Source organism: Equus caballus, chromosome 14 (genome assembly GCF_041296265.1).
Source record: "Equus caballus isolate H_3958 breed thoroughbred chromosome 14, TB-T2T, whole genome shotgun sequence".
Classification (NCBI taxonomy): domain Eukaryota; kingdom Metazoa; phylum Chordata; class Mammalia; order Perissodactyla; family Equidae; genus Equus; species Equus caballus.
Genome location: NC_091697.1, coordinates 25,579,358 through 25,604,027, shown reverse-complemented (window position 1 = coordinate 25,604,027; position 24,670 = coordinate 25,579,358). Strand labels below are relative to the sequence as shown.

At 51.3% G+C, this 24,670-nt stretch overlaps 2 protein-coding genes and 1 long non-coding RNA gene across 14 annotated transcripts in view; 2 read left to right on the top strand and 1 right to left on the bottom strand.

Annotated features, from left to right (window-relative positions):
• RANBP17 (RAN binding protein 17) overlaps positions 1-10,565 on the top strand; it is a 335,841-nt gene extending 325,276 nt beyond the window's left edge. For 11 of the 12 annotated variants that reach the window (XR_011425471.1, XR_011425470.1, XR_011425469.1 and 8 more), the window contains 3 exons: positions 5,927-6,025; positions 7,944-8,071; positions 10,120-10,565. Coding sequence is in view for 9 of the 12 variants with exons in the window: in XM_023617254.2 (XP_023473022.1) it covers positions 5,927-6,025; positions 7,944-8,071; positions 10,120-10,216 (324 nt within the window). In the remaining 3 variants the exon portion in view is untranslated. Of the gene's footprint in view, positions 1-5,926; positions 6,045-7,943; positions 8,072-10,119 lie in introns of those variants that run through there. The other variant, XM_070233923.1, reaches the window with a different exon arrangement.
• On the bottom strand, positions 5,963-10,122 carry LOC111767733 (uncharacterized). Its single transcript, XR_002799535.2, has 3 exons — positions 9,104-10,122; positions 6,733-6,817; positions 5,963-6,097 (listed from the first exon to the last, which is right to left on the bottom strand). It is a non-coding gene; the product is annotated as an uncharacterized lncRNA (long non-coding RNA).
• Positions 10,566-20,318: 9,753 nt separating the features above from the next.
• Positions 20,319-22,869, top strand: TLX3 (T cell leukemia homeobox 3). Its single transcript, XM_001503126.6, has 3 exons — positions 20,319-20,963; positions 21,332-21,575; positions 22,515-22,869. Exons 1-3 carry the CDS (start codon positions 20,402-20,404, stop codon positions 22,723-22,725), a joined length of 1,017 nt encoding a protein of 338 aa, XP_001503176.3. The 5' UTR covers positions 20,319-20,401; the 3' UTR covers positions 22,726-22,869.
• Positions 22,870-24,670: the final 1,801 nt, after the last annotated feature.

Genomic DNA, 24,670 nt, shown 5'->3' with positions numbered 1-24,670 from the left:
TTCATAACCTTCCACTAATATCGCGTCCGTAGACAGCAGACGAAGAGAACAATTGATTCCTTTTCCCTAAAGATGACTAGTATCTAATTTGAGGAGGATCGCATTTCAATATCTTCTGTGCACGTGGCTTCAGGAACAGCCCTTGGTAATGACAGCAACTCCCTTACTTCCATGAGCACTGAAAATCTGGAAGCTTTTCCTCCTTCAGAAGTATTCAGATTCTCCCAAATCCTTGATCTTCAACCCCGGTATGGGGCTCTGGAAAAATTGCTGTGGAGAGGAGTAGAAGGTTTCTCTGCTTTTTCAGATCATACTGCACTATCCAGGCAATCCTGTTTTTGTTTTGTTGTTTCTATTGTTGTTGCTAGGGCCAAGCTTCCCCTTCCTCTCTCACTGGCCTTCTGAAAGGCCAATTACGTGTGCCAAACGATTCCTGAGATTCAGAAGCAGCTCTTGAGTGTTCGGTGCATTTATTATTGGTTGTTCCTCAAAACATCACCAACTCATTGTTTCAAAATCAAGGACAATCCAGCTTGGCCAAAGGGACAGATAGTTTTGTATCCTACCCCTCTTCCCATTGAGGCCCCCCACCCAACAGCTACAGAGCCCCACTGTGCAGACATACCCTCCTGGGTACAGCCCTGACCATCCTTGCTTTGTCTTCCTCCCCCACTGCCATCTATACCCAGGCCGGGGATGCTTTGGTCTCTCACCTTTTCTGTGGTCTGTTCGTCCTTTGTCTAAACCAAAGCCTCCTTCTCAGGCCCTCCTTCCACCACCTTTTGGACAAGACAGAATACTCTTGCCTCATTCCCATTTTCCATTTCCCTGATCAATAGACAGCAAAGTTTCAGAATAACTAAAATGTCATGTAACCCTGAACAAAGAGGCTGAGATAGAGGAAGAGCTGATGTTCCCTAAATATATTGAGAATTTGACCCCTGTAGGATCAGGGTTCATATCATCACTTCAGGTTCTATTTTGTCTTTCTTACAGATGGGAAGCAAAAGGGAGGAGTTTGAATTTTTTCACCTACTTCTTAGAACTTTGTGGAATATTTTTTATGTTATTCAGTATGCTCGAAGAAGATTAACATTGAAAAGTGTTTACTTTATAGGGAGTATTATAACTCAAAGGAAATTAGCTTAATTTACTAATGTTTTCTATGATGTTAATTTAAATTGCTATGTACATGGTACTTTTGTTGGAAGGAAAGCCATTATTTTTAGGAAAGTGTTCAGTGGACCATTTTCCAGAGACAGTCTTAATTTATGTCTACTGTTGTTCATCTTGAAGTCTGACAATATGTTAACCAAATTTATAAAAGCTTTAGGTGGGAGACAAGAAGGTTTGCTGTAAACTCTCCAGGAACTGCTGCCCTGGATTCTGATCACAGGGGTTTCAGTGGCTGCCTGACTCTTCAGCAGGTGGCAGAGTGGCTGAACAGAGGAGATGCATGTGGGCAACATATCCGGGAGGCCCACTGAAAGTGGAAGAATGAGCCATGCCCAGAAATGAGCCTTTCCTCTCCCTCCTCCCTAAGTCTACAGTGGGAGCCAAACACACTGTCTCGATCACCACTGCTGGTGGTCTTGGTCCTCACTCAAAGGACTGCCTAAGGGTAGCAGGCAGCAGGCCGGCATGATGGCACAGGCATGGCCTCTGAGCTATACCTATGCACACATCCTAGTTCCACTTCACATCTTGGTAGCTGATAGCTGTGATTCCTTGAGCAAGTTACTCACTCGCTCAGGACCTCACATCTTTAGTCTATGAAATGGGGGTAATATCTACTTCAGGGTTAGCTGAGGGTTAGAAGCAGTATATGCATGTGCCTAAAAGAGTGCTGAGCACCCAGAAGGCCCTCCATAAATGATAGGTATTATAGTTGGGCAGTGAGAAAACTCACCCAGCACAGCTTACTCTTAGGTAGAAGAGCTTCTCATTAGAAAAGATGGTACCTCTGCTTTTGGTCTTTGTAACCTGAAAGCCCCTGCCTTGGCTCTCCCTGGGAGCTGCTGGCCAGAGGGACAACAGTGGCTTAGAAGAGTTCTCAGGCTCTGCACACAAAAGCAAGATCCTTGGAAATGAACAATGTATTAATTTAGATATTTACCCATTTCGGGTTTTAGCCCTAGATTGAGGCCGGAACTTCTGTTTTCTGTACAGTCTCCTTTCAGCTCATTAACTCTTTGTACTTTAGTTCTTCATATTTCACTCATCCTTTCCCCTTCATTCATTTATTCATTTATATATTCATCCTTTCATTCAGTAGCCGTTTCCTAAGCCTCTGATGTGTGCCAGATGCCACGCTAGGGACTGGGGATACAGAGGAAAGTCCCTGTGGTCCTAGCACTCCAGCAGTTTGCAGACTAATCTCCCTACCCGACCCCACTAGTCATCATCCTAGACTCACTCAAGCCACATCTCTGCAGCCATCCAGCTCTACCTAGCTTCTAGACCCACTGAGCCTCCAGCTTCCTTAGAAAGAGGACATTCTTTCCATCTAGCAGTAAAGCAGCCAACAGAAACCACGCGTTTGCTTATTCTGTGTCATCAGGAGATAGAACAAGAAGCATCTGAAGTGAGAGCACGTAGGGAAAGTGTGAGCCAGCATGTTGAGTAGGAGAGTCTGCTTGGCTTTGTGCTTGTGCTTTTACATCCCATTTTAAGGTGGAAGCATAGGAGAGGAGGGGAGGAGTGGACAGAGATCCCGATAACACAACACCACTGTGTTTACTTTTCCAGGTCAGATATTTGTAGAGTAGCTTTGTATTTTATTTGGAAGATTACAAGTTTTTAGAACAACAGAAACGCTATCATTCAAAATCCATACGAATGTAAGTGCCAGACCAAATAGGGGTGCTTTTTTGGACTATTTCCTATCTTTGGTTTTTTGGTGTTTTTTTTTTTTACTGCAACTCTCAATGAAGTTAGATAGTTGTCAGGAGATATAATCGTATTTATCTACACCTAATCAGGACATGAAATGGGTGCTTCCTTGACCCATGAGATTCCATTGAGTCAGGCCAGGGAGGGTAACCATAGTCGGAGAAAGAAACACTAGTCATCATTGAGTGCCTATGATAGAAGTCAGTCCTCATGGCAGCCCTGCAGAGCAGGTGTTATAATCCCCCACTTTATATGTAAGGAAATAAAGGCTCAGAGAAGTGAAATGACTGGCCAATGACCCAAGTTAGGTAAGTGGCAGGGCCAAATTCGGCTGCAGTTCTGATTGGCTCCAAAGCCTGTCCCTGCCACACCATGTTGGCTTCACTTCATTGAGAGAAATTTCCTACAAACTTATATGGAAGCCTGTGGGAAGGAGAAAGGAGAAGGAAGAAGCGCCTGAGGCTGTGTGGAGTGTGTTTCCTAAGCAGACCGAGCCAAGTGACTCCCCTTCCCAAGTGGCCCCTTCCCTGGTTTGGCAGAATCATTGCTTAGGATAATACAGTGGATAATGTTTTTGGCCATAGGCCCCGGAAAATGTAGCCTGGGTTGGACAAATTTGAAATGACCATTCCGGTCATCTCTGTAACAGTATGTGAAGTGAGCAGAATTTGGGGGAGTGGAGGCCCCCTCACGCAGCGTGACTTGGCGCAGAGTTGCCAAGGGCTCTCTCCTTTTAGTCTTCACTTGTTCCTGTCAGTAACCACAGAGAGCCTACCACCAGAGCTGTCACACTACCTGGAACGGGATTAAGCATTTCACCCGCTCTTCTTCCGGAGGGGGGGCCCTTCTCCAAAGGAATTTGCCACATTGGTTGAGCTGTTTCCCCCATACACTTTAGGATTATTAGAAAAAAGAACTCCAAAAATGAGCTGCCCCATCAATACCATTTGAGCAGATTTGCTCACTAATTTCCACTTTTACGAAGGAGTAAAAAAGAAAAAGAAATCATCCATTTTAGCCAACTTTATTTTTACAAAAGTATTTTATTCAAACATCCCCTTACTTATTACAGACATAAATACATGCATTCAGACAAATGAATCCACGGGAGAACCGTATAAAGTAATTGGCACATCACTTCAGGATGCTTTGTCAGTTACTAGAGGAGTTTGGTGCCTGTAACTTTAATCTTTTCCATTAAAATATCCATTCTGCCTTCAGATTGTGAAGCTCATAATATTTTAGACTGTCTCCATGGATCTGTTAGTTTTGCTTGTCAATTTAATTTGTGGCTCCATGACTTTGGGTGGCTTGTTAGATTGTACATGGCAACATGTGATCCGCAAATGATGTTCAACATGCCAGGCTTAAGCCTTAGCCTCTCCCCAGAGATACTGGACATAGAGTAAATATGGAATCGGCAGATTTCATTTGCAACCAGCCTGTTACGATGATGATGTACAGGATGGCAGATGTTTAGAGCTACAAAGAAGCTCATTACTGTTGTTATTATATACCTTAAATGTTTATAGCAGTTTTTACTCTTTGTAGCACTTTTTATATCCACCATCTCATTTGATTCTCAGAGCTTCCTTGTGCTGGATTATTATTTCCCTTTTTATAGCTAATGAAACTGAGACACAGAGGGAGAGGTTCAGTAACTTGCCTGAGATCACAGCTGAATTTCAAAAATTGGATTGCAAAAATGCCAGAGGACAAAACCAAATGTCAAGCCCAGTCAGGGATGCTGTGTGTGGTAACCTTTGCCACATAATCGCCATTTCCCCAGCCCTCCTTGGGGGAAAGGAGCTTTGAAGCTGTGGACACAGAAGGGCTAGAGGTGGGAGGTAGAGCCCAAAAGCAGAAACTGTATCATTAGCTCCACATAGATTGTAGAAGCTTGCTTCACTGTGACTTCCCTGGACTATTGCAGCAGCCTCGTCTCTGGCCTCCCTTCGTTAATGTCACCGATACAGTACACGTTCTACATGTCCCCAGAGGGATCTTCCTTAAGTGCAAATCTGAGCATGTCTCTTTTTGCTGCAGGCCCATCACTGGCTCCCACTGCCATCAGGATGAAGTTCAGATTCTGCAGCATGGCCTTCCAGCCTGGCACTGGGGTCTTGCTTCTTGCCCCACTCTCTTCTCTCCTGCCACACTGAGTTCCCTACCATTGCAGAACCTACTGTGTTCATTCCCAACCTCCTTTTTTGCTGCTTTCTCTGCTTAGAACATATTTATGATGAATTCCTTAAACCTTACCTTCTTGGTAGAGTCTTCCCGGACTTCTCAAGGATGCAGAGGCATCCTTCCCTCCACTGCATGCCCACAGCACTTTGCCCAGCCCTATTTCCTGTTATCTCTCTGGTGGGTGGTCTGCCTTAGGAAGCTTCTAGCTCCTCAAGGACAGAGGTTGTGGTAGATGCTTGTGTTCTCTTACCTTCTCTAGGTGTCTTGTAGACTTTGAATTTTAGTAGAATGGATGAGTGAGTATGTAAGAGTGAAGTGAGTAAGAAGTAAGTGAATTGGTGAATGAAGAACGAATGAGAAGCCTTTAACAGCCTGAGCCAGCAGGAACATGACATTCCCAGGTTACACGGAATGTGTGCCATTCCTCCCTCTGAGAGGGCTCCTGGAGAGATGTTTCCCCTCCATAACTTGATGTCTTTGGTGAAATGAGAGGCAGAAGGGAGGGTGAGCTGGGCTTTTGCCTGGTGACCTAGCATTGAGGAAAGCATATCAGGGCTGAGAGGCAGGACTCATCCTCTTGGCACTGTGACCTCTGACTTGTGCCACCCAGAAGGTTCTCACCAAGGCTTCTGGTGGTGGAAACTCTTCCCCAGGAAGCTGAGAGCCTTTTCCAAGAGTTCTTACAAGCAGCATTATAGGTTTCCAAAGTCAAAGCTGTTTGTTCAGGAAGAGCCTTCACGGCTGTTGGCAAGATGTGGGGGTAGAAGGTGAGCACCTAAAAGACCTAGGATTGGGGGGTCTCTGAGCCAAGGCATCAGTGTCTTCCTATGACTCTGTCTTCCAGATGATGTCTGTCCTCATGAACACCATTGTCTTTGAAGACTGTCGGAACCAGTGGTCAGTATCAAGGCCTCTCCTGGGGCTCATCCTGCTCAATGAGAAGGTGAGTGTGATTGCAGGAAGATCCACAGGAGGCGGTCACTGGGAGGGCGGAGAAGCCATACACCAGCCCAAGCTGTGACGACAAAGGACAGAGGAACCAACTGAGCTCGAGTGGAACCTTGTGCACCCTGGGGCGAGGCCATATTCCCTCAGAGGGCCCTTTCCCAAAGGCCTCAGATCTTCAGTTAAGCAGACGCCTCAGGACTAGCTCTTCTGGAACACAGAGCCCCCTTGCGCTGGACAGGTGCTTTGCTCAGCAGCACTTCAAGTTCACCCTCTCTCCTCTCCCCCTCTTCCAGGGGGGTTCTAAGCAACAACCTTTCTTGCTCCTTCCTTGGCCTCCTTTTCTATCTGGGATCCCCACTGCCCCAGCTGGTAGTGACAGCCCTCAGGGCCAAACACAGAGCCAGCACCCTTCATCCGGGGGCACAAGTCTCCAGTCCTTAAGTGCACTTGCCACTCTGGGCTGCCTCCCAGGCTCTGCAGCTTCCTCTTGAACCCACTCCTGTCTCCCCAGCAGTCAGTAGGAACAGTGCATTACTGCTCGGGAGAATGAATTGTCTATACAATAAGATAGTACTGGGGAAAAAGACAGTGAGATTAGAGGCAGCCGCATACATTAAAATTCAAACTGAAATCCCAGCCTTGGAAGGAAACTAATAGAAGAAGAAAATATATCAAACAGAGAAGAGCTGTCTCATCATTCACCTGTGCTGAAGTATCCAATTTTAGCCACATTCAGTCGCACTGTCATTCATCTTCCCTCGGTGTGATTGTGATTTAAATCCAAGCTCTATAAAAGAGAGCAGTTCTTTTAAAATGATTGAGAGGGAATAAGGGCAAATTCAGTGTTTAGAAAAAGCTTATGACATCACAATATTATACTTTACTGATGGAAGCAATATTTCATGGTTTGGGATGAAAAACTAATAATTTTCTATTTGGTGTGAGTCACTGCATCATTATAAAAGGGAAAAATAAGTAGTTTTGTGCATTCCCAATCTTGTTCAGGAAGACACTGTGGTTTAAGTATAATGCCTCTGATACATAGTATTTAAGTATTAGTCTGACTGCATATTAATTATGTGTGTTTTTGATGTGAGCTGTTTTAATGTATGATAGAAATTAAATGTCAAGCTGTTTGGGCTTGGAAGAATAAACACATAACTGGCAAAATGTTGTCTTTGTGCTGAAATTAGGCTGTTTCCGACGATTAGGAGCTGTGTTTAGCATAAACAGCTTATGTTTGTATAAAAGCCCACAGACCACAGCAGAGGAAAAGGGGCTGTGCAGTTCTCTGTGACCGGGTGTGACAGGTATTTTTCTTAGTACCAGAAATCTCTCCCAGAACTAAACAAGCCCCTCCAGTACCCCAACTCAGCAGAGCAGACCCACCTGACCCAGGAGGACAGGGACTTGGAACAAAGCCTGGAGTCGTTTGAGGAGTGACTCACCAAACCCATGGAAGATGGGGAAGCCTGAGGGGCCCTGGGCCTTGCCTTCAGTCACCCGAAGAGCTCCCTGGACATTTTTTAGTTAAGTTCTTCCCCTCAGCCTGAGAGGCCCTTCCTCCTTCAGCCTTTCTGTGACTAGCGGGGATGAGAGTCAGGAAGACCCTCATGTGCTCGGTCCCCCACAGAGGTGAGGGCTCCATCAGCCTAAATTGTTCAGTGACAAGAGAACAATTATAGCAAGAGACTTTTTTGAGAAGGGATAATGCAATTTATACCTAGGCGTGTCTCTCTTGCTTTAATTTTCTCAAAAGGCTTAAACTTCATAGTGGACCTGAAAAAAAAAAAAAGCTCCTCTGAGAGTCAGGAGCCCTAAGCAGATGTGAGCTGGTCTGGCCCCTGCCCCACAGCCTTCTTCAGGCCCAGTTTTGGAGTCAGAGCTCTGACCCTTGTTCTCTCTCCCAATAGTATTTCAGTGAACTGAGAGCAAGTCTGATAAACAGCCAGCCTCTCCCCAGGCAGGAGCTCCTTGCCCAGTGCTTCAGGAACCTGATGGAAGGGGTGGAGCAGAACCTGTCCGTCAAGAACAGAGACAGGTAAGCAATGCTCCGTAGACCCAGCATCTCTAGGGCAGGTAGACATTCCAGGTTTGTGGAAAATAACTGGATTATGCTTAACACAGCTCACAGATTGATGTGGCTTTTCTATTACACCTTGAAAACCTAGACTCGGTTTAATTCCATCCAATAAATATGACTGGGTATTTGCTTTCTTAAAAGCATCATGCTAGGTACTATACAAGGATGCAGAGATGAATAAAATGCAGCCTTTGCCCTTAAGCACTTTATAATCCAACAGGAGAGGTATGAAAAATAACTAATTGAAAAGGTCAAAAGAAGGAAGGCTCTGGGGCCGGCCCAGTGGTGTAGTGGCTAAGTTGGCATGCTCCACTTCAGTGGCCTGGGTTTGCAGGTTCAGATCCTAGGCACAGACCTACACACCACTCATCAAGCCATGCTGTGGAGGCGTACCACATATAAAATAGAGGAAGATTGGCACAGATGTTAGCTCAGAGCCAGTCTTCCTCACCAAAGAGAAAGTTCAGTTCTGCTACTAAGGACATGGAAAGGCTTGCTGGCATTTGAATAAGCATAGGCTTTGAAGTCAGATGGACTCCAATTTAAATTTTATCTCTGCCCTTTATAGGCTGTGTGGCAGTGAGTAAGGCAGTCAACTTCTCTGATCCTCTTTTCTCACCAGTAAAATGGAAATGATGATAATTGGTTGTGATGTTTCAATGACAGAATGTAGTAAAGCATGTACCATATGGCCCAGAGTAAATATTAGTTCCTTCCTCTGCCTGACCTTTAAGAGTGGCTGGTTTTACAAGAACAGAGACAGGTAAGTTGCCAATGAGATCTAAATGAGAGGAGCCCAGACTGATCAGCTATGCCTGAATTCATTCATTCATTTAGTTGACAAAATTTTATTGAGAATCTGCCCAGGCTTTGTGGATACCACTGATGAACTAATTGTTGAAGGTTTTTGCCCCCATGGAGTTTCTAGTGGAGGAGACAGACAATAATGAATAATGGAGAAAGAAACTATTTTCAGGGGAAAAAAACTACCTGCTGCACCATCCTTTTATTGAAAAGTGGTAGCACTCAAATGCTGTACCATTTGAATGCACATCATCAGTCATCCCAGTAGCCACAGTGTTTCATGGAGTCACCAGCGTGGGCTTTGGTAATACAAGACCGAGTTGGATGGACTCAGGACACGTTCCCTTGACTGCTTGTTCCATGCCAAGATCCTCTGTCAGGCAGAAAGGGGAACCTGCAAAGCCAGCAGGAGAAGAGACTTAATGAATGAGGAAGTCTGAGATGCCTTAGGGGGAACTGCAACTCCTGAGGCGCAGGAATTTGAGTCCCACCTCCCTAGTGGAGCCGAGCGGCTCTGGGAGTGTCAGACAGACAGCCTGCTGCCTTAAAGACAGTACTAGCCAGCAAGGACTGAGTGTTTTCCATGTACCAGGCATGATGCTGAGCACTTGCAGGCAAGGTTTCACTTGACTTAATAAATTCTCACTTCCCACAGTCTTGTAAGGTAGCTGCTCATATTGGGCACCAAGACAAGAGGCTAAGTACTCGTCCGAGATCACCCAACTAACATGTGGTGGAGCCAGGATTTGGACGCTAACTAACCCAGTGCCCCTTCTTTTTTAACCACTAAGTTTAATTTCCCCATCTGCAAAATGAGGATACTAATACCTACTTTGGGGAAGATTTATGATGATTAAATGAATTTATATGTATACTCAACCCAGTGCCTGGCACATAAGCCTCAGTTCTTTTCTTTATATTCCTTACCATCTATGTGTAATTTGACTTTTAAAAATATTTTTAAATAGTATAACCACAAAATGCATCCCTCAAAATGTTCAGAGTGTATTTTTTGGTAACCCTTGTTTTCCGGAAGGGGAAGGAGAGAAGAGGTGCTGGTGGCAGTGAAAGTGGGAGGAAGGAGCTCAGCCAGGATAGAGGGCCCTCTCCAAGGTTCTGAACTCCACAGTGGCTTTAGCATCTAGAGGTTCATATATCCTCGGCCTTGCCACTGCCCTTGCCCTTTCTTCCTCTTTCCACAGGTTCACCCAGAACCTATCTGTCTTCAGAAGAGATGTCGCAGAGGCCTTGCGCAGTGATGGCAGCACCGAACCATGCAGTCTGGACATGATGAGCTGACCCGACTTCTCTGATCATGTGCCGAGCAGCCTTTATCAGGAGACTCTTGTAGGTCTAGGTCCCAACACAGTGATGTTGGCTAGCCCAGGGGAATCTGTTTTTCAAAACAAAGAAACAAACAACAGCAAAAGCCCTACCTTTTTATAAGTCTAGCCTAATTATAAGAATTTATAATAGTGCACAAACAATGTAAATTCAGTCTTTGCTCTGAAAAAACAAAAGATGTGTTTTCAGTCTTTCTATAAAATATCATTATCTTTGTTCTTATAATGTTCTGAAAGAGTGTAGAAACAATATTTAACCAAAGAACATAATAAACTAGGTTTGCACCTAAGTGTGTGCTAGTTAATGATTCTGCAATCACAGTTGTGAATTTGTTGGAGATGCAGCCTTCAACATGGATCCTGGATTGAGACAAATACCATTTGAAACCATTAAATTAGTAGTTTGTTATGAGTCTGGAAGAAGCAGCATTGGGGACTCTGAGCTGTGGGCATTTACAATGAGCCTGGGAGCTCTCCGAAGCATCTCACAGGACTGCACACAGCCTTGTCTGCCTCAGCAGCATCTGATAAAGTTGAGAGACAGTAACACAATTAAATGACTTACAAACAACGTTTGCTCTTCACTGGCATAAATCTGCAGTGGTTCAGTCTAGAAGAATTAAGCTGTGCATACTGCCTGCAGAGAGATTTCTTCAGAAGGAGTCAGTAGCCCCAGCAAGAAGTTCTGGGTGGTGTGAGCACCCGGTCCTTCTGCCTCCATTTAATTTTTAAGAGAAGCTGAAGGAGTCTAATTAAAATATATATTTGAAGCAGCTCTGCCTTCTTGGGCTACCCAAAATATTTCTCGGTGCCAAAGTTCAGATTTTCAGAGGATGAGGAACGTCTTAATTTCCATTGCTCCAAAAGAACTCTTATTAGGGGCAGGGATAGCAACTTAACCCAAACCCAGGACATGAAGAAGGCCTTTACTGTTGGTGATAGGCTGTAACTAGGCTATTCATTTGAGATTGCCACTGTCAGATGGCTTTTGTATCTCATTGCTCTGTCTTCATGGTTCAGGCTTGTACGAAATATTGTGCCCTTTGTCTCTGATAAGATATGCAAGGTTGGCCTTACTGTTGAAGAAGTAAATCCACAGACTCCTGTTATAACCTTGTTTCTCAGACTACTGGTTCTTGAAACCTTTCTTGATAGTTGAGTTTTGCAACAAACTTGTTACATAAAAGCAAAATTACCCAATTTTATCTCAAAATATTTGTCTTCCATGTGCAAACCTAGGAAATCAGAGAAAAATGTGTTATAGATCAGGTTGCTTCTGGCATTTAATGGATAAGTAAGCCTTAGCCTTACACTATATTTCATTAGCAGTGAGAAATCTATTTTCCTTGAGCAGGCAAATTCTGAACGTTATAAAACATAACTGTTTGGAGAAGTCGGACTTGAGAATTTGTGTTTCTCAGGAGCTTATTACTGTGCATTTACCCCACAGAAATGCTTCCTAGAGGCCTCTCCCATTTGGGCACTGTTTCCTCTACAAAAGCCTGGGACCTCGAGGCTGGCCTCATGGCTGAGTGGTTAAGTTCACACGCTCCACTTTGGCGGCCCAGGGTTTCGCCGGTTCAAATCCTGGGCATGGACATGGCACCACTCGTCAGGCCACTCTGAGGTGCCGTCCCACATAGCAGAACCAGAGGCACTCACAACTAGAATATACAACTAGGTATTGGGGGGCTTTGGGGAGGAGAAGAGGAAGAAGAAAAAAGATTGGCAACAAATGTTAGCTCAGGTGCCAATCTTTAAAAGAAGAGAAAGAAAATACCATAAAATGGTATTCCTATAAAAGCCTGGGACCTGAACGCACCAGGTCACTTGCATTACGACGCTCACGAGAAAATGACAGTGCGCACCTGCCTGCCTTTGCCGCACTGCCAGAGGCCGCCCCGTGGTTTCACACCCACTGGGGAAGGCTTGTCAGCCTTGGCCTTGGCGAGCTGCTCTCAGAGGAGAACTTGTCACACCTGCTCGTGGTGCTGGATTTACAGAGCACACTGTGAGGCAGCACACACAGGCTGGAAAACAGACTCAGCAAACATTTTTTGAGCATCTGTCATGCCCTTTACATGTGTTTTCTCTCTTAGTCCTCACGACAGCCCTATGAAGGTAGACAGCATCATTCCCACTTTTCAGAAGAGGAAACTAAGGCTCAAAGGTGGTAGGTACATAGCTTACACAGGTCACACAGGCAGGATTTGAACCCAGATCTCTCTCACCTCAGAGGAATTCCTGGTCTCTCCCAAGGAAGACCTATATATGAGAATGGTGAGTTGAAACCAGTTAATATTTACATCCATTTCCATTTGTTTTCCAAAACTCTATTGCTACATACCAAATTGCCCCAAAAAGTAGTGGCTTAGAACAACACTGGTGATCTCACAGTCCTGTGGGTCAGGAATCCGTAGCAGGGTCCTCTGCTTCAGGGTCTCCCAGGTTGCAGTCAGGCTGTTGGCTGGGGCTGAGATCATCACAAGGCTCAACCGGGCAAGGATCTGCTTTCTAGGATCACTCGTGCTGGTTAGCTGGAGGCACTTCCTCATGGGTTGGTGGACCGAGAGCCTCCGTTCCTTGCCAAATGGGCCTCTTCATCAGGCAGCTCACGACATGGCATCTTGCTTCATCAGAGCAAGCAAAAGAGAAGAGCCAGAGTGCAGCCATCTGGAAGTCACGGCCTCTTACAGCCTCGTCTCAGAAGAGGCATCCCATCCCTTCTGCTGTGTTCCGCTCATTAGAAGTAAACCACAAGGACCAGCCCACACCCAAGGGGAGAGACTCCAGAGGGCCCTGGGTCCCAGGAAGCAGGGATCGTCAGGAGCCATTTTCAGAACTGCTGCCACGACCCTCTTATCTTGCCCTCGCTAGAGAGGCTGAGTTTGGCTGCAGCTCTCTCCCTTGAAACCTGGAAAGGAATGCTGATTTCTGTTGGAGGGCTAAGTTCCATTCCGTGCCCTCTGAGGGACCAAAAGGGAGTGGGGAAGCTGGGGAAGTGAGAATGTTTCAGGAGCACATTATACTGCATACTCATCCTCCAGCCCATGGGAGCCTGATTTGGAACTCTTCCCCCTGCCGAGCCTGCCAGAGTCTACCTTGGTAAGGGATAGTGGGAACCCCTGGGGAAAACCTGGAGGCCCATGGGGGAGTTCTCTGGAGGGACATCCTATCCCAAGGATAAAACAAGCATTCAAGGGCACGCCCAAACTTATGGAGCCTACACAAAAGAGAACTAGCTGGATCTATTATATATTCTAATCAGATCACAGTGTATCCAACTTACATCCAGCAACAAGAAAAAATAAATAGTCGCGCAGTTTCACGGGGCCTGCCGCTTAACAAGCTTATGGCCTGGAGTGAGGGTGAGATGGGCAGTGCCAGCCACTGCTGGCACACCTCATCCTTCTGATGCAGCGTAGGGCACTAAGTCAAGCCAACTGCTCAGCTGATACTCAAGCAAGAAACAGTTTGAAGGTGTTTTGACTGCTCAATTTTTGCCTGCTACACTGACTTAAGAACCTGACCTGAGAGAGCTGGATCCTGCTTGTGTTCTACATGATTCTGTTTTTCTGTGCTTTCCAATCAGGCTTCTCTAGGCTGGGGGATGTGGGAGCGCAAGGTCCCTGTGCCGTGTAGTGATCTGAGCAGTCCAGAAAGGCCATCTTGGCCCCCAGACTCCCTTCTATTGGCCCTGCCAACCTAGAAGTGCCTTTGGGTTATGGTACTGGAGGCCCCTTCCAACATGCAAAACTGGCCTGGCCTGTAGCCATTGGCTGAGATCAGTGACTAAATTAGTTAACTAGCCCAGAGAGCTGAGCATGAGAACAAAGAACAGGCGAGGTTTGGTGAGAGAAACTGGGGAAAGTGAGAGATCTGCACATGGGAACCTTTCTAGATGGCTGCCCGGCCTGCAGTGTGGGGGAGGGAGCATTTGAGAGGACTCAGCCCCTAAGGAGGGAGAAGAGCGCCTGAAGACTGGAGCAGGCTCGAGGAGAAAGGAAGAAAAGTTGCAAGACGAACATTAAATAATTAGAACCACTATCCTTTACTGAGCACCCACTAAGCAATGCAAATTGCTATCGGTTCAACTTAATGCTTCCCAATAAGAATGTCAAGTAAGTATTATTGTCTCCATTTTAGAGATATGAAAACAGACTAAAAGACTGACCCAAGGCCACACAGCTAAAAAGTGGACAGGCCAGGATTCAAAATCTGGTCAGCCTGACTCCAAAACTCATGTCTCTTTTCCACTGTAATCCGTTACGCTCGGTCCTTCACAGCTCGGCTTTGGGGATAGTGGGGGAGGAGGTGGGTACGGAACCCTGTGGGACCCCCAGATGGAGCCAGGCCCTCCCAAAGGCCCGGCCCGGCCCTGAGCCCCTTGTGTGGGGGATCTATGGGTTCTGCCACCGATTCATCCTCCTCCCTCAACTTTATAAAATCATGCTTGAGACTTTTTAATGTTTTATTGAGGTGCAAGTTTATGATGACAGCAAACCTTTCAAACTACAGCAAGAGTAACCTGCCTCCTTGGCATATTAAAAAATAATGTTAGTGTCGGTTTTTACGTCCCATAGTTTGGATTGCTGATAAGAGCGCTTCCTTGACAAGATTCTTTTTGAGGTTTACAGAAAGCGTAATAAAATATGTAAGTTACATTTCCACAAACAAAAGCTATAACATAAGTTATTTATAAGCGTGAGATACCAACAGTATCACGATAAATAAACCATAAAGGGTACCTGCAACATCCATCTTAATGTAATTTGCCCAACAAAAGTGTTGAAATGTAGTCAAATTTAGTAGAGAAATCTGTCAGGAAGAGAGGAAAGTTGTAGAACACAAAATGGGAAAAATGGCTGATGGGCAGAAGGAAAGAGCCAGGGCATGAGCTCAGATCTGGAGGCATCTGAGAAACCCCCACTCCCCACCTGCGTGTGTGCTTGCCCTCAGGGCCTGCCCTTGCTCCCCAGGAGCCTGCGTGCACTGACCAATCCCTGCCACACTGCACACAGCCCCTCCTGCCCAGCCCTCTGCATCCTCCACCGCCCCCACCCACAGGGAAAGGAAGCTCTCCTCCGCTCCCCCTTCCTGTCTCACTCCGTCCCGTCTAACCCCCAGCCCTGTGCCACCTTCCTCCTGCTGCTGCCAGCCTCCCTGCCAGGCTCCACCCTCCTCAAGGCCACGGCCTGGGTCTGACTCAGCACAAGGATCCTGGAAATCGTTCATTCATTCATTCATTCACCTACACCACAGGTAAAACAGTGAATGAGACAAAGTCTCTGTCCTTAGAGAGCTAGCTGGTGAGCAGGATAATAAATTAGATTGGTTCTGAAGGCAACAAATGCAATGAGGAAAATGAACAGGGATAGAGAGTGCCGGGGGAGGGGGCTGCTTTGGAGGATGGGCAGACAGGCCATGCTGACCTGGGTCGTAAAGGACGCAAAGGCACCAGCCATGGGAAGAGCCAGGGGATGTGAATGGTGAACTGAGAACACGCAAATTCCTGGATGTGCTTTTGACCCCCTTCCTTCTCCCCTCGGCTGACCTTGCTGTATGCTGTTCAGTTTAAGACCACAAACTCTTGATGATGATCCACCAGTGGGTCAGGCCCTGGACCTGGCCCCAAGGTAGGGACACGAATGCCGCCAACACCCGTTCTGCCCTGGAAGAACTCCCAGGCCTGGGATGAGGTGAGGAGGAGACAGAAGTGAGCCCCACCATGGCCAGCCCTCACCCCTACTCCTGGGCTCCTTCACCCAGACCCTCCACTAATTCCTCTTCCCACTCCGTCCTGTGACTTCGAATCCTTACTACCTGCTCCCAGAGCAGAAATGGGGGGATGAGGTAAAGAGAAAAACATGGGCTTTGTAATCAAGACAGTCCTGGGTTCAGATCCCAACTCCAGCCCTTGCCAAATGCATGCCCCTGGGCAAGGGGCTTCACTCCCCGAAGCCAGCTGCCCTTTAAGTCTTATGAGCTGTGGTGGGGCTCCCAAGCAGCATGCAGCACCCGGCGGCCTTTGCCTTCCTCTGGCTGGCAGAGCCTTGGGCCCTTGCAGACCTCCTCAGGAAGGTTCTTCCCTAGCCCTCCCCAGTGCGGGAGGCAGTGATGAAGAGCTCAACTGCATTATTCCCACTGTCAGATAGGGAAAATGAGGCCCAAAGTTAAGACATGGTCCAGAAAATTCGAGTAGGTGCTTAGTAAATATTTGTTAAATAAGTAAATGAATAGGTGAATAAATTCAGGCAGATGTCTGTAGAGCCTTCCATCATGAGAACTGGAAGGGCCCCCAGAGACCCCTAACCAGGGTGTGTGAAGCAAGAATGGAGGGTAGGCAGGGGAGCAACCTGTGATGTGGTGTATGCGCCGAGTTCCGTGTTTGCCTCTGTCCGTGGAAACAGTCCATAATAGTGTCAATCTTTCACACTAGGTTGCTGACTCAAGTATGTTTAAAAGCCCTGATTAAATCTCTGCCCTATTTTACAAACAGGGGAATTGAGTCCTAATTCACACAGGAAGTCTGAGGCAGGGTGAGCCTAAACGAACGAACGTGGGCCTCCTGCACATGGACCGTTGGAAATTCCAACATCCCGCCTGTCATCCCGAAGCCCCCTCCCAGCATGGCTTCCACCAGCTCCACCTCTCCTCCCAGCTTCTCCATGGGGAAGAGTGGGTGATTCACTGGAAGTCTTTCTGGGCTCAGGAGTCCTGGGCCCAGCTCCCCAGTTCTTAGACATCTCATTTTCTAACCTCTCTTTCTCTGTGTGTGTCTCTCCCTGTCATTGTTCAACTGACAGCAGGTAAGAAGGGACAGAAAAACTTATAATCTTAGGAACAGCAAATACACATCAAAACATATTTGGTCAAAGAAGTGCCCAGAGGTAAATTTATGGCCTTAGATGTATTCACAAAAAAACAAAGATTGACAAAAATAAATTTTCACCTCAATAAACAAAGCAGAAATTAATTGATAAAAATAAAAGCATTCCTGAAAGAGATGACATAAATAAGAGGATAATGAAATAAAAGTATTTTCTTTAAGACCAATAAAATAAACAAACCTTTGGCAGACATGATCAAGAGAAGGCACAACTGAGTAACGCTGAGCATGAAGAGCAGATGTTAGCTCAGATTCACATGAAAGTTTCCAGTTATGAGAGAATCTTCCCACAATGTTATAACAATGAATTTGAAAACCTGGATGAAATGGACAATGTTCTGGGGACTGGCTTGCAAATTTGAGTGTGCATCAGAACCACCTGGGGGGGCTTGTTAAACACATTGCTGAGCCCCACCCCAGAGTTTCTGATTCGGTCTGGGCTAGGCTCCGAGAGTCTGCGTTCCTGAAAGTCCCAGGTGATGCTGGTCCGGGAACACAGTTTGAGAAGCACTCACTATTCCAGGGACTACTACCTACTCCATTTACTCCCCTTCCTGAGCTGCCTGACAGCGCTGTTCTGCCTGGATCGGACTGCCTGGATCGGACGGAAAATGGGGTTTGTGATCAGTGGCCCAAAGCGCCACTGCCGCATGACTAAGGAACAGGGATCTCAGGCAGCCGGGCCGGTGGGTGAGGCAAGCCCTCTCCCCTGGACCAGCTCATTTAATCTCGTGGCCTTGTACTGGTGCTTTACTAGACAAGGAGGACAAATAATTCCCTGAGCCCGCAGCTGGTAAGCAGAGGTAGGAATCCAATCCTTAAACACGGGGCCGCTCACCATGCCCTGGGAGCAATGTTGGCCACACCACCCACAACTTCCCCTAACTCTGTACCCACATACTTGTGTGGGCTGGGTCTTGTGATTCCAATTTAACAGAGCCAGGAAGCAGCAAGAACAGGCCTGGAACCCAGAGGGAAACTGGAGCTGGTGGAGAGGCGGCGCCAGCCCCGGCGTCTGCCTGGGGGTCCTGTGAACTCTCTGAGCCTCAGTTCCCTCATCAGGTAAATGGGGCCCCTTCATCGCAGGGTGGTTGTGAGGAACAAACAAGTGCCCACCCCCCCGCCTGGCGAGCACACGTTCTCAACCCACAGGAGCTCTTCTGTTGTCCTTAAAGTTGTATTACGTAACTGCCAGCGTTTCTCACAGGCGCTTCCACAGACCTTACCTCATTTACTTCTCACAGCCATCCTGGGGGTAGCTATTACCTTTTCTGTTTTACAAATAAGGAAAACAAAACGAGGCTCCAGGAGGGCCAATGAAGGATCCAACACCCCCGGAGCACCCATGGCAGAGCCTGAAATAGAAGCGGGAGCGCCCAGCACCAGAGCAATGGCGTCTACTCCGTCTAAAGGTTCTTGTCCCCTGGAGGGAGCCGAGCAGGGCCTGCCCACGCCCCGGGCACCCTGCGCTCCTCACCCCTCGCTGCCCTGTGGCCTCATCCTCCCCACTCAACACTGAGGTTCCCCCCAAGGGCCAGCAACTTGTCCAAGGTCACACGGGGCCGGTGACCTAACTCAGGGACCTAGGCCTTAAGACTGCAAATTCTGAGGCCTCTCGGTTGTTGGGAACAGATTATTAGGAAGAATCCCCATCCTGCGGCCTCTTGCCCTTCCGGGTCCTCTGAGAGGACCCCCGGGGCAGACAAATACATCTTTCTCTCCAAGACATTGAGCCTCCACAATAAAACTGCAAACAAATAAACAAGAATCGTCAGAATAATATCTCAACCATCACCCTTGGGAGTGGGGTGGGAAGGCAGCCGCAGCCGCAGCCGCTCAACGCCTACCATGCGCCAGGCCCCAAACCCTGCGCCCTCAGTACATTATGCACGACTCACGACGGACAATCCCGCAGCGCACGCATTCCCCATTTTACACATAAGAAAAGCAAAGCCTAAAGATACGGAGTCCCTGGCTCAAGGTCACTCAGCTAGAAAGTGACTGACCCAAATTTGAACACATTTCTGGCCAACCGCACAGCCGAGCTCTCACCACGTCTGCAAGACAGCGAGCGCGAGGGAGAGGCCTGGCCAAGGGTGCAGGAGTCAGTTCTCACCCAACGAGTTTAGAATTAGCGTGTAGAAAACGATTCTGTACGTTTCCCCCAGGGGAGATGACTGAGGCTGGCGCGGGGGATGACCGCCCCGCGTGCGGTCCTGTCCACGGTGCCCCTCGCTCGGCCAGCCTGGACAGCCCCCGAGGGTGAGAGCAGAGCAGGGAGTGGTCCCAGCGCCCTGGCTGGACTGCAGCGGAAGGGGCTCGCTGCTCCCATTACCTAAGGAAATCCCGCTATTTGCTCTAAGTATGAGCCGCCCCGCCCTTGCCCCTCGGGAACTCCAGGTCCCCACACCTGCCGCGCCGCGGGCGGGTCTCTACGCGCGACCACACTTCCGTCTATCCTGCAACGAACTTCGAGGGGCAGGATCCCTCCTCGCCACGGGGCGACCCCAGGTCCCTAGCCCGGCCAGGCCTGGCACGCGTGGGCACCTGCGAGTCACGCCTCGTCCGCCTGGAGGGAGCCAGGGAGCGTCTCCAAAGTGGCCGCGACGCCGGGGCCGAAGCCCGGGCGGTAGCGAATTCTCCCCACGCGGGTCGGTGTCCTCGCGGGCGCGGCGCACGCCACGGGGCTGCCCTCGCCCCGCGCGCAGGGAGCGCGGAGCTTGCGCCCCGTGGTGCGCCCCTTTCGTTGCTCCCGCGGCGGTGGAGTCTCCAAGGCGCTTCCGCGGATTCCGCAGGGTCGCTCCGGGGTTGCAGCTCCATCGTAATTGGAAGGATTCATATGGTTTGGGTTTTGCTCAGGTGAAAATATTTGGAAGAAAACGAAAACCCCCTCAGCAAAGGACAATTTCACCAGCAGAACGCCCTGCCCGCGCCGCGCGGCGGCCGGAAAGCGGGCCCGGCCCGGAGGAGCGGGGAGCGTCTGCTAATTGCAGCTTCGTTAGATTTCGGGTTTGGGAGGCTGCGGTTCGGGCGCTAATATCCGCCGCCCATTATCCTGGCTAATAAATTTGACCTATTGTTCGTTTGTTAAAATGATGTCACCTTGGAACAGTCCCTAAGCTCCTATTTCCATGAATTAGGCCTTTATTGAAAGCCGGGAGCCAATGGGAGGAGAGAGGCTTGTTGATCGCAGCCAATGGCTGCGGCGGGAGAGGAATTAGCAGCGGAAACTCCAGGTTCGGTTCAAGAAAGATGACACAGAGCCTGTCGGGCCCGCGCACTCTTGGCAAAGTTTCAGTGCGACGAGAGGCGCCGGGCGCTCCATGGCTGCGCCGTAACGGGGACCCAGCCGCCTCCCCGCCCAGCCCAGCCCAGCCCTTCCGCCCGCCCAGGATGGAGGCGCCCGCCAGCGCGCAGACCCCGCACCCGCACGAACCCATCAGCTTCGGCATCGACCAGATCCTCAACAGCCCGGACCAGGACAGTGCACCAGCCCCGCGGGGCCCCGACGGCGCCAGCTACCTGGGAGGGCCCCCCGGGGGCCGTCCGGGCGCCACTTACCCATCTTTACCCGCCTCCTTTGCCGGCCTCGGCGCGCCCTTCGAGGACGCGGGATCTTACAGTGTCAACCTAAGCCTGGCGCCCGCTGGCGTGATCCGGGTGCCAGCGCACAGGCCGCTACCCGGGGCCGTGCCGCCGCCTCTGCCTAGCGCGCTGCCCGCCATGCCCTCCGTGCCCACGGTCTCCAGCCTGGGCGGCCTCAATTTCCCCTGGATGGAGAGCAGCCGCCGCTTCGTGAAAGATCGTTTCACAGGTGAGCAGGGCGGGCGAACAGGCGCCGGGCCTCGGCCCTCCCGGGGCCAGAGGCGCCGCGTCCTCTGTGCTGCACTCCGGGAAACGATTCCAGAGGCCCAAACGTGGCAGAGGCCTCAGCGCCCAGGTCCCCGGGCAACCGCAGGGGGGAGGAAAATCAGCGAGCGAGTTTCGGGGAAATAAGCCTGTGCCCGGGGGAAGCCGGGGGAAGAGGGGGGCATCTCCCAACCGGCTTGGTGCCGCTGGGACGCGCGGGACCAACGAAATAGCGGCGCAATCTGAGCCCCATCGGGCGGCACGGGGTCCGCATGGGGCCTGAACGGCAGTCGAGCCGGGCTGGGCTTCAAGGGCGCTCGTGTGTCTCCGCAGCGGCGGCGGCGCTCACGCCCTTCACCGTGACCCGGCGCATCGGCCACCCCTACCAGAACCGGACGCCGCCCAAGCGTAAGAAGCCGCGCACGTCCTTTTCTCGGGTGCAGATCTGCGAGCTGGAAAAGCGCTTCCACCGCCAGAAGTACCTGGCCTCGGCCGAGAGGGCGGCGCTCGCCAAGTCCCTCAAAATGACGGACGCGCAGGTCAAGACCTGGTTCCAAAACCGGAGGACCAAGTGGCGGTGAGAAAGGCCCGGCCCACCTAGCACCCGCCCTGCACCCGCCCCGCGCCGCTGCCTCGCGCTCTCCTCGTCCTGTGCTACCCCCTACCAGTGCTCCCGGGGCTGCGCCGCCCCCCTGCTTCCCCGATTTTACCTCCCTTTTCTCCTCCCTGCCGGCCTGTGTTTCTCCCCCCACTCTCCCGAGCCTCGGCTTCTCCTCCATTCCCATCTCTGCGTCGCTCTCGTGCGCCTCTCCAACTCTCTCCGTGTTTTGGTCCGTCTCCTGCGCTCGCTCAGTTGCCTCTCACCTCCCCCGTCCCACTCCCCACCCGTCCCACGCCCCGGGCATCTCGCGCTCTCCTTACCCCTCCCGCTTGCCAGCTCGGATTTCCGGCAATCCGCGCGGGCTGGGGTTCTCCTTCTAGCTGCCCATCCCTATTCCAGCCCCTTTTTTTATCCGATCCCTGTTTTGATCCAACCCGTGCACGGCGAAGCGATCTCGTCCTGGAAGAGGGGTTCGAGACAGGGCCTGAGAGAACTGGATCGGGCTGACCGGGCCGTGGGACGCCGCGCGGGTAGTGCAGAGCCAGCCTGCCCACCCGCAGACCCCAGCGACACGGCTGCCCGCAGTCCCGAGTCAGTGACTCATACGCCTTGCCCTTGTTAGCCCGCAAAAGAAACAAATCTTTGTTGTTGGCGAAGCCACAAAACCCGGGCGTGCAGGTGGGCGGCGGGCGGAGTCCCCTCCTGGCGACCGCCTGGCGCACAACATAAACAAACGATCCCAACCCACTACCCGGACGCGCGGGCCTCGGGCGCACAGCGCGGGCCGGGAGGCAGACGGGCTCCACGCCCCGAGGCTCCCGGCTGGCCTCGGCTCCCTGGAGGGCTGGGGCCCCGCTGGCGACCCCGCGGTGCCGGGTGCCTGACGGTGCTGTCCCTCTCCCTCCTCCGGTGCAGGCGGCAGACGGCGGAGGAGCGGGAGGCGGAGCGGCAGCAGGCAAGCCGGCTCATGCTGCAGCTGCAGCACGACGCCTTCCAAAAGAGCCTCAACGACTCCATCCAGCCCGACCCGCTCTGTCTGCACAACTCGTCGCTCTTTGCTCTGCAGAATCTGCAGCCCTGGGAGGAGGATAGCTCCAAGGTCCCCGCCGTCACCTCTCTGGTGTGAGCCACCAGCCCGCACCGTCGCCAAGGATCGCCGCCCCCACCCGGCGGGGCGCCCCGGACCCCCAGCCGGGCTGGGGGGGAACCGAGGCCGAGAGGGGAAGGGGCCGCCAAGCTCGGGTAGGCCCGGGGCGCGGCCGCATCCCCGCCGGCCGCGGAGGGGGGCTGGGCCCGGGCTCCGCGCGGCCGCACAATCCAAGCCCCCGCCCCGCGCCCAGTCCCGCCCCAGGCCCGGGCCTGACAAAGAAAGCGCCTTACGTTTCTCCGCCCCTCGCCCGCACCCCCGGGCCGGGCGCCTGTATTATACTTTGTACTTTTGCCCAAACGTGTAAATAATAAAAGTTTTGGCTTTTTTTCTTTAGAAATCGGCCACCTGCTTCCCCCGCGGGGGCCGCTGGAGGAGGGGCGGCCCACCAGGTGGTTGGGGGAAGCGCCGGGGGTTGGGGCACCCTGCGTTTAGGCTGGGTCCACTCCTCTCCTTTTCCGTTCCTTTTATTTAAGTCGTTTTATTTAATAAAAAAGTTAGCTATTTCACTTAACGCCGCTTTCATTTCGTTTTCGTTCCAATAATGCTCGGCGACCCCCGGCCCTGCGCCCACCCCTCCGGCGGTGGAGGCGGCGCCGCGATGTGCGGGGCGCGCCCGCCCCTCCCGGCCTCGTCGGTACTCGCCTCAGCTCGAACCCCGGCCCGGGGCCCCGCGGAGGACGCGCGGCGCAGGTCAGTGCGAGCCGGCCGCCCGCAGTCTGGGTGCCCGCGGGACGCGGGGACGTGGGAAGGGCACTCGGGGCCCAGAGGTCGCAGACCAGCACCAGGCAGAGTCGGGGAGCGAACAGGCCCCGCCTGGGCCGGCACTTAGGCCGTCAGGTCAAACCCACCTAGGGGGTGGGAGGCACAGTGACCTCGAACTTCTTAAAACGCGGAGCACCCGCCCTCCCCCCGCCTCGTCCCCCGCCACCCACACCGGCTGTCGGCCCTCTCCTGCCAGGGAGGCCTCCCAGAGGCGCGGGCCCCCCCCCCCCTCCCTCGCTGGCTCAGGGCATCTAGGTGCCCCGCGGGCGGGCCGTGCGCGTCCTGGGTCTCCAAACGCTCGGCGCCTGGGGAGCAAGCGCAGCGCCCGACCCCGGGACACCCGCGCCCTTTCTGAGCGAGACCACAAGTGGGGTGTGACGTCATGTAACGTCACCGCAGCCCCGGCAGCGTCACTGGACAGGAGGGGGCAGGGCACCCGGAACGCCCGGAACCCAGAGCCCAGGTGTGAAAGCGGCGGGGCCCGGTCCACCCAGCTTTACCTCGGCTCAGAAGCTGGAAGGTTCGGGAAGGTTCGCAGCGGGGGTCCCTTCCAATGACAAACACACACTCGGAGCGTCGGTGCAGCTTTCCTCTCGCTCCTTGATTTTTTTCGCTTTTATCATTCTTCCTTCGGTCTTTTAAAAACTTCTTACCTCTGGCCTCTCCATTTCTTTCTCTGCAGTGTTCTCTCTTTTCTTCTGTTTGTTACTCCGGGTCTCTCTGTTACTGTATCTTTTTCCCTTTCTTTACAGTTTTATAGTTTATGTATAATTTCCCTATATAGTTCCTTCTCCGTTGCTTTTGGTTTCTCTGACTCTTTGTCGCATCCTCTCTTCCTCTCGTCCTCCCCGCTTCCTCTCTCCATTTCTGCCTCTCACGTCCTCTGTGGCTCTCTAGGTTTCTTTCTGTCTCCCCCCTTCTTCCCTCCTCCCTTTTTGCGCTTTTTCTTTTCTCTTTCTCTCTTTGCCCCTCTCTCTCTGTCTCCGTCTCTCTCCTCTTCTCCCCGCTTCTCTCCTCCAGGCCGGTCTCCCAGTAGCTCCCCGAGGCTCAGCCCTTCCGAGGCTGTCCCAGAGGCCGGGTGCGGCCCCCGCCTCACGCCGCTGCCACCTCGGGCCGCGCGCCGCCCTGCGCCTGGGGGTTGGGGCGCCTTCGTTGCAGG

Excerpts from the sequence above, each read along its gene's own strand:
- TLX3 (XM_001503126.6), top strand. The coding sequence starts at position 20,402 with ATGACACAGAGCCTGTCGGGCCCGCGCACTCTTGGCAAAGTTTCAGTG. Across the intron at positions 20,964-21,331 it reads CGTGAAAGATCGTTTCACAG|CGGCGGCGGCGCTCACGCCC; the intron begins GTGAGCAGGGCG and ends GTGTCTCCGCAG. Across the intron at positions 21,576-22,514 it reads AACCGGAGGACCAAGTGGCG|GCGGCAGACGGCGGAGGAGC; the intron begins GTGAGAAAGGCC and ends CCTCCGGTGCAG.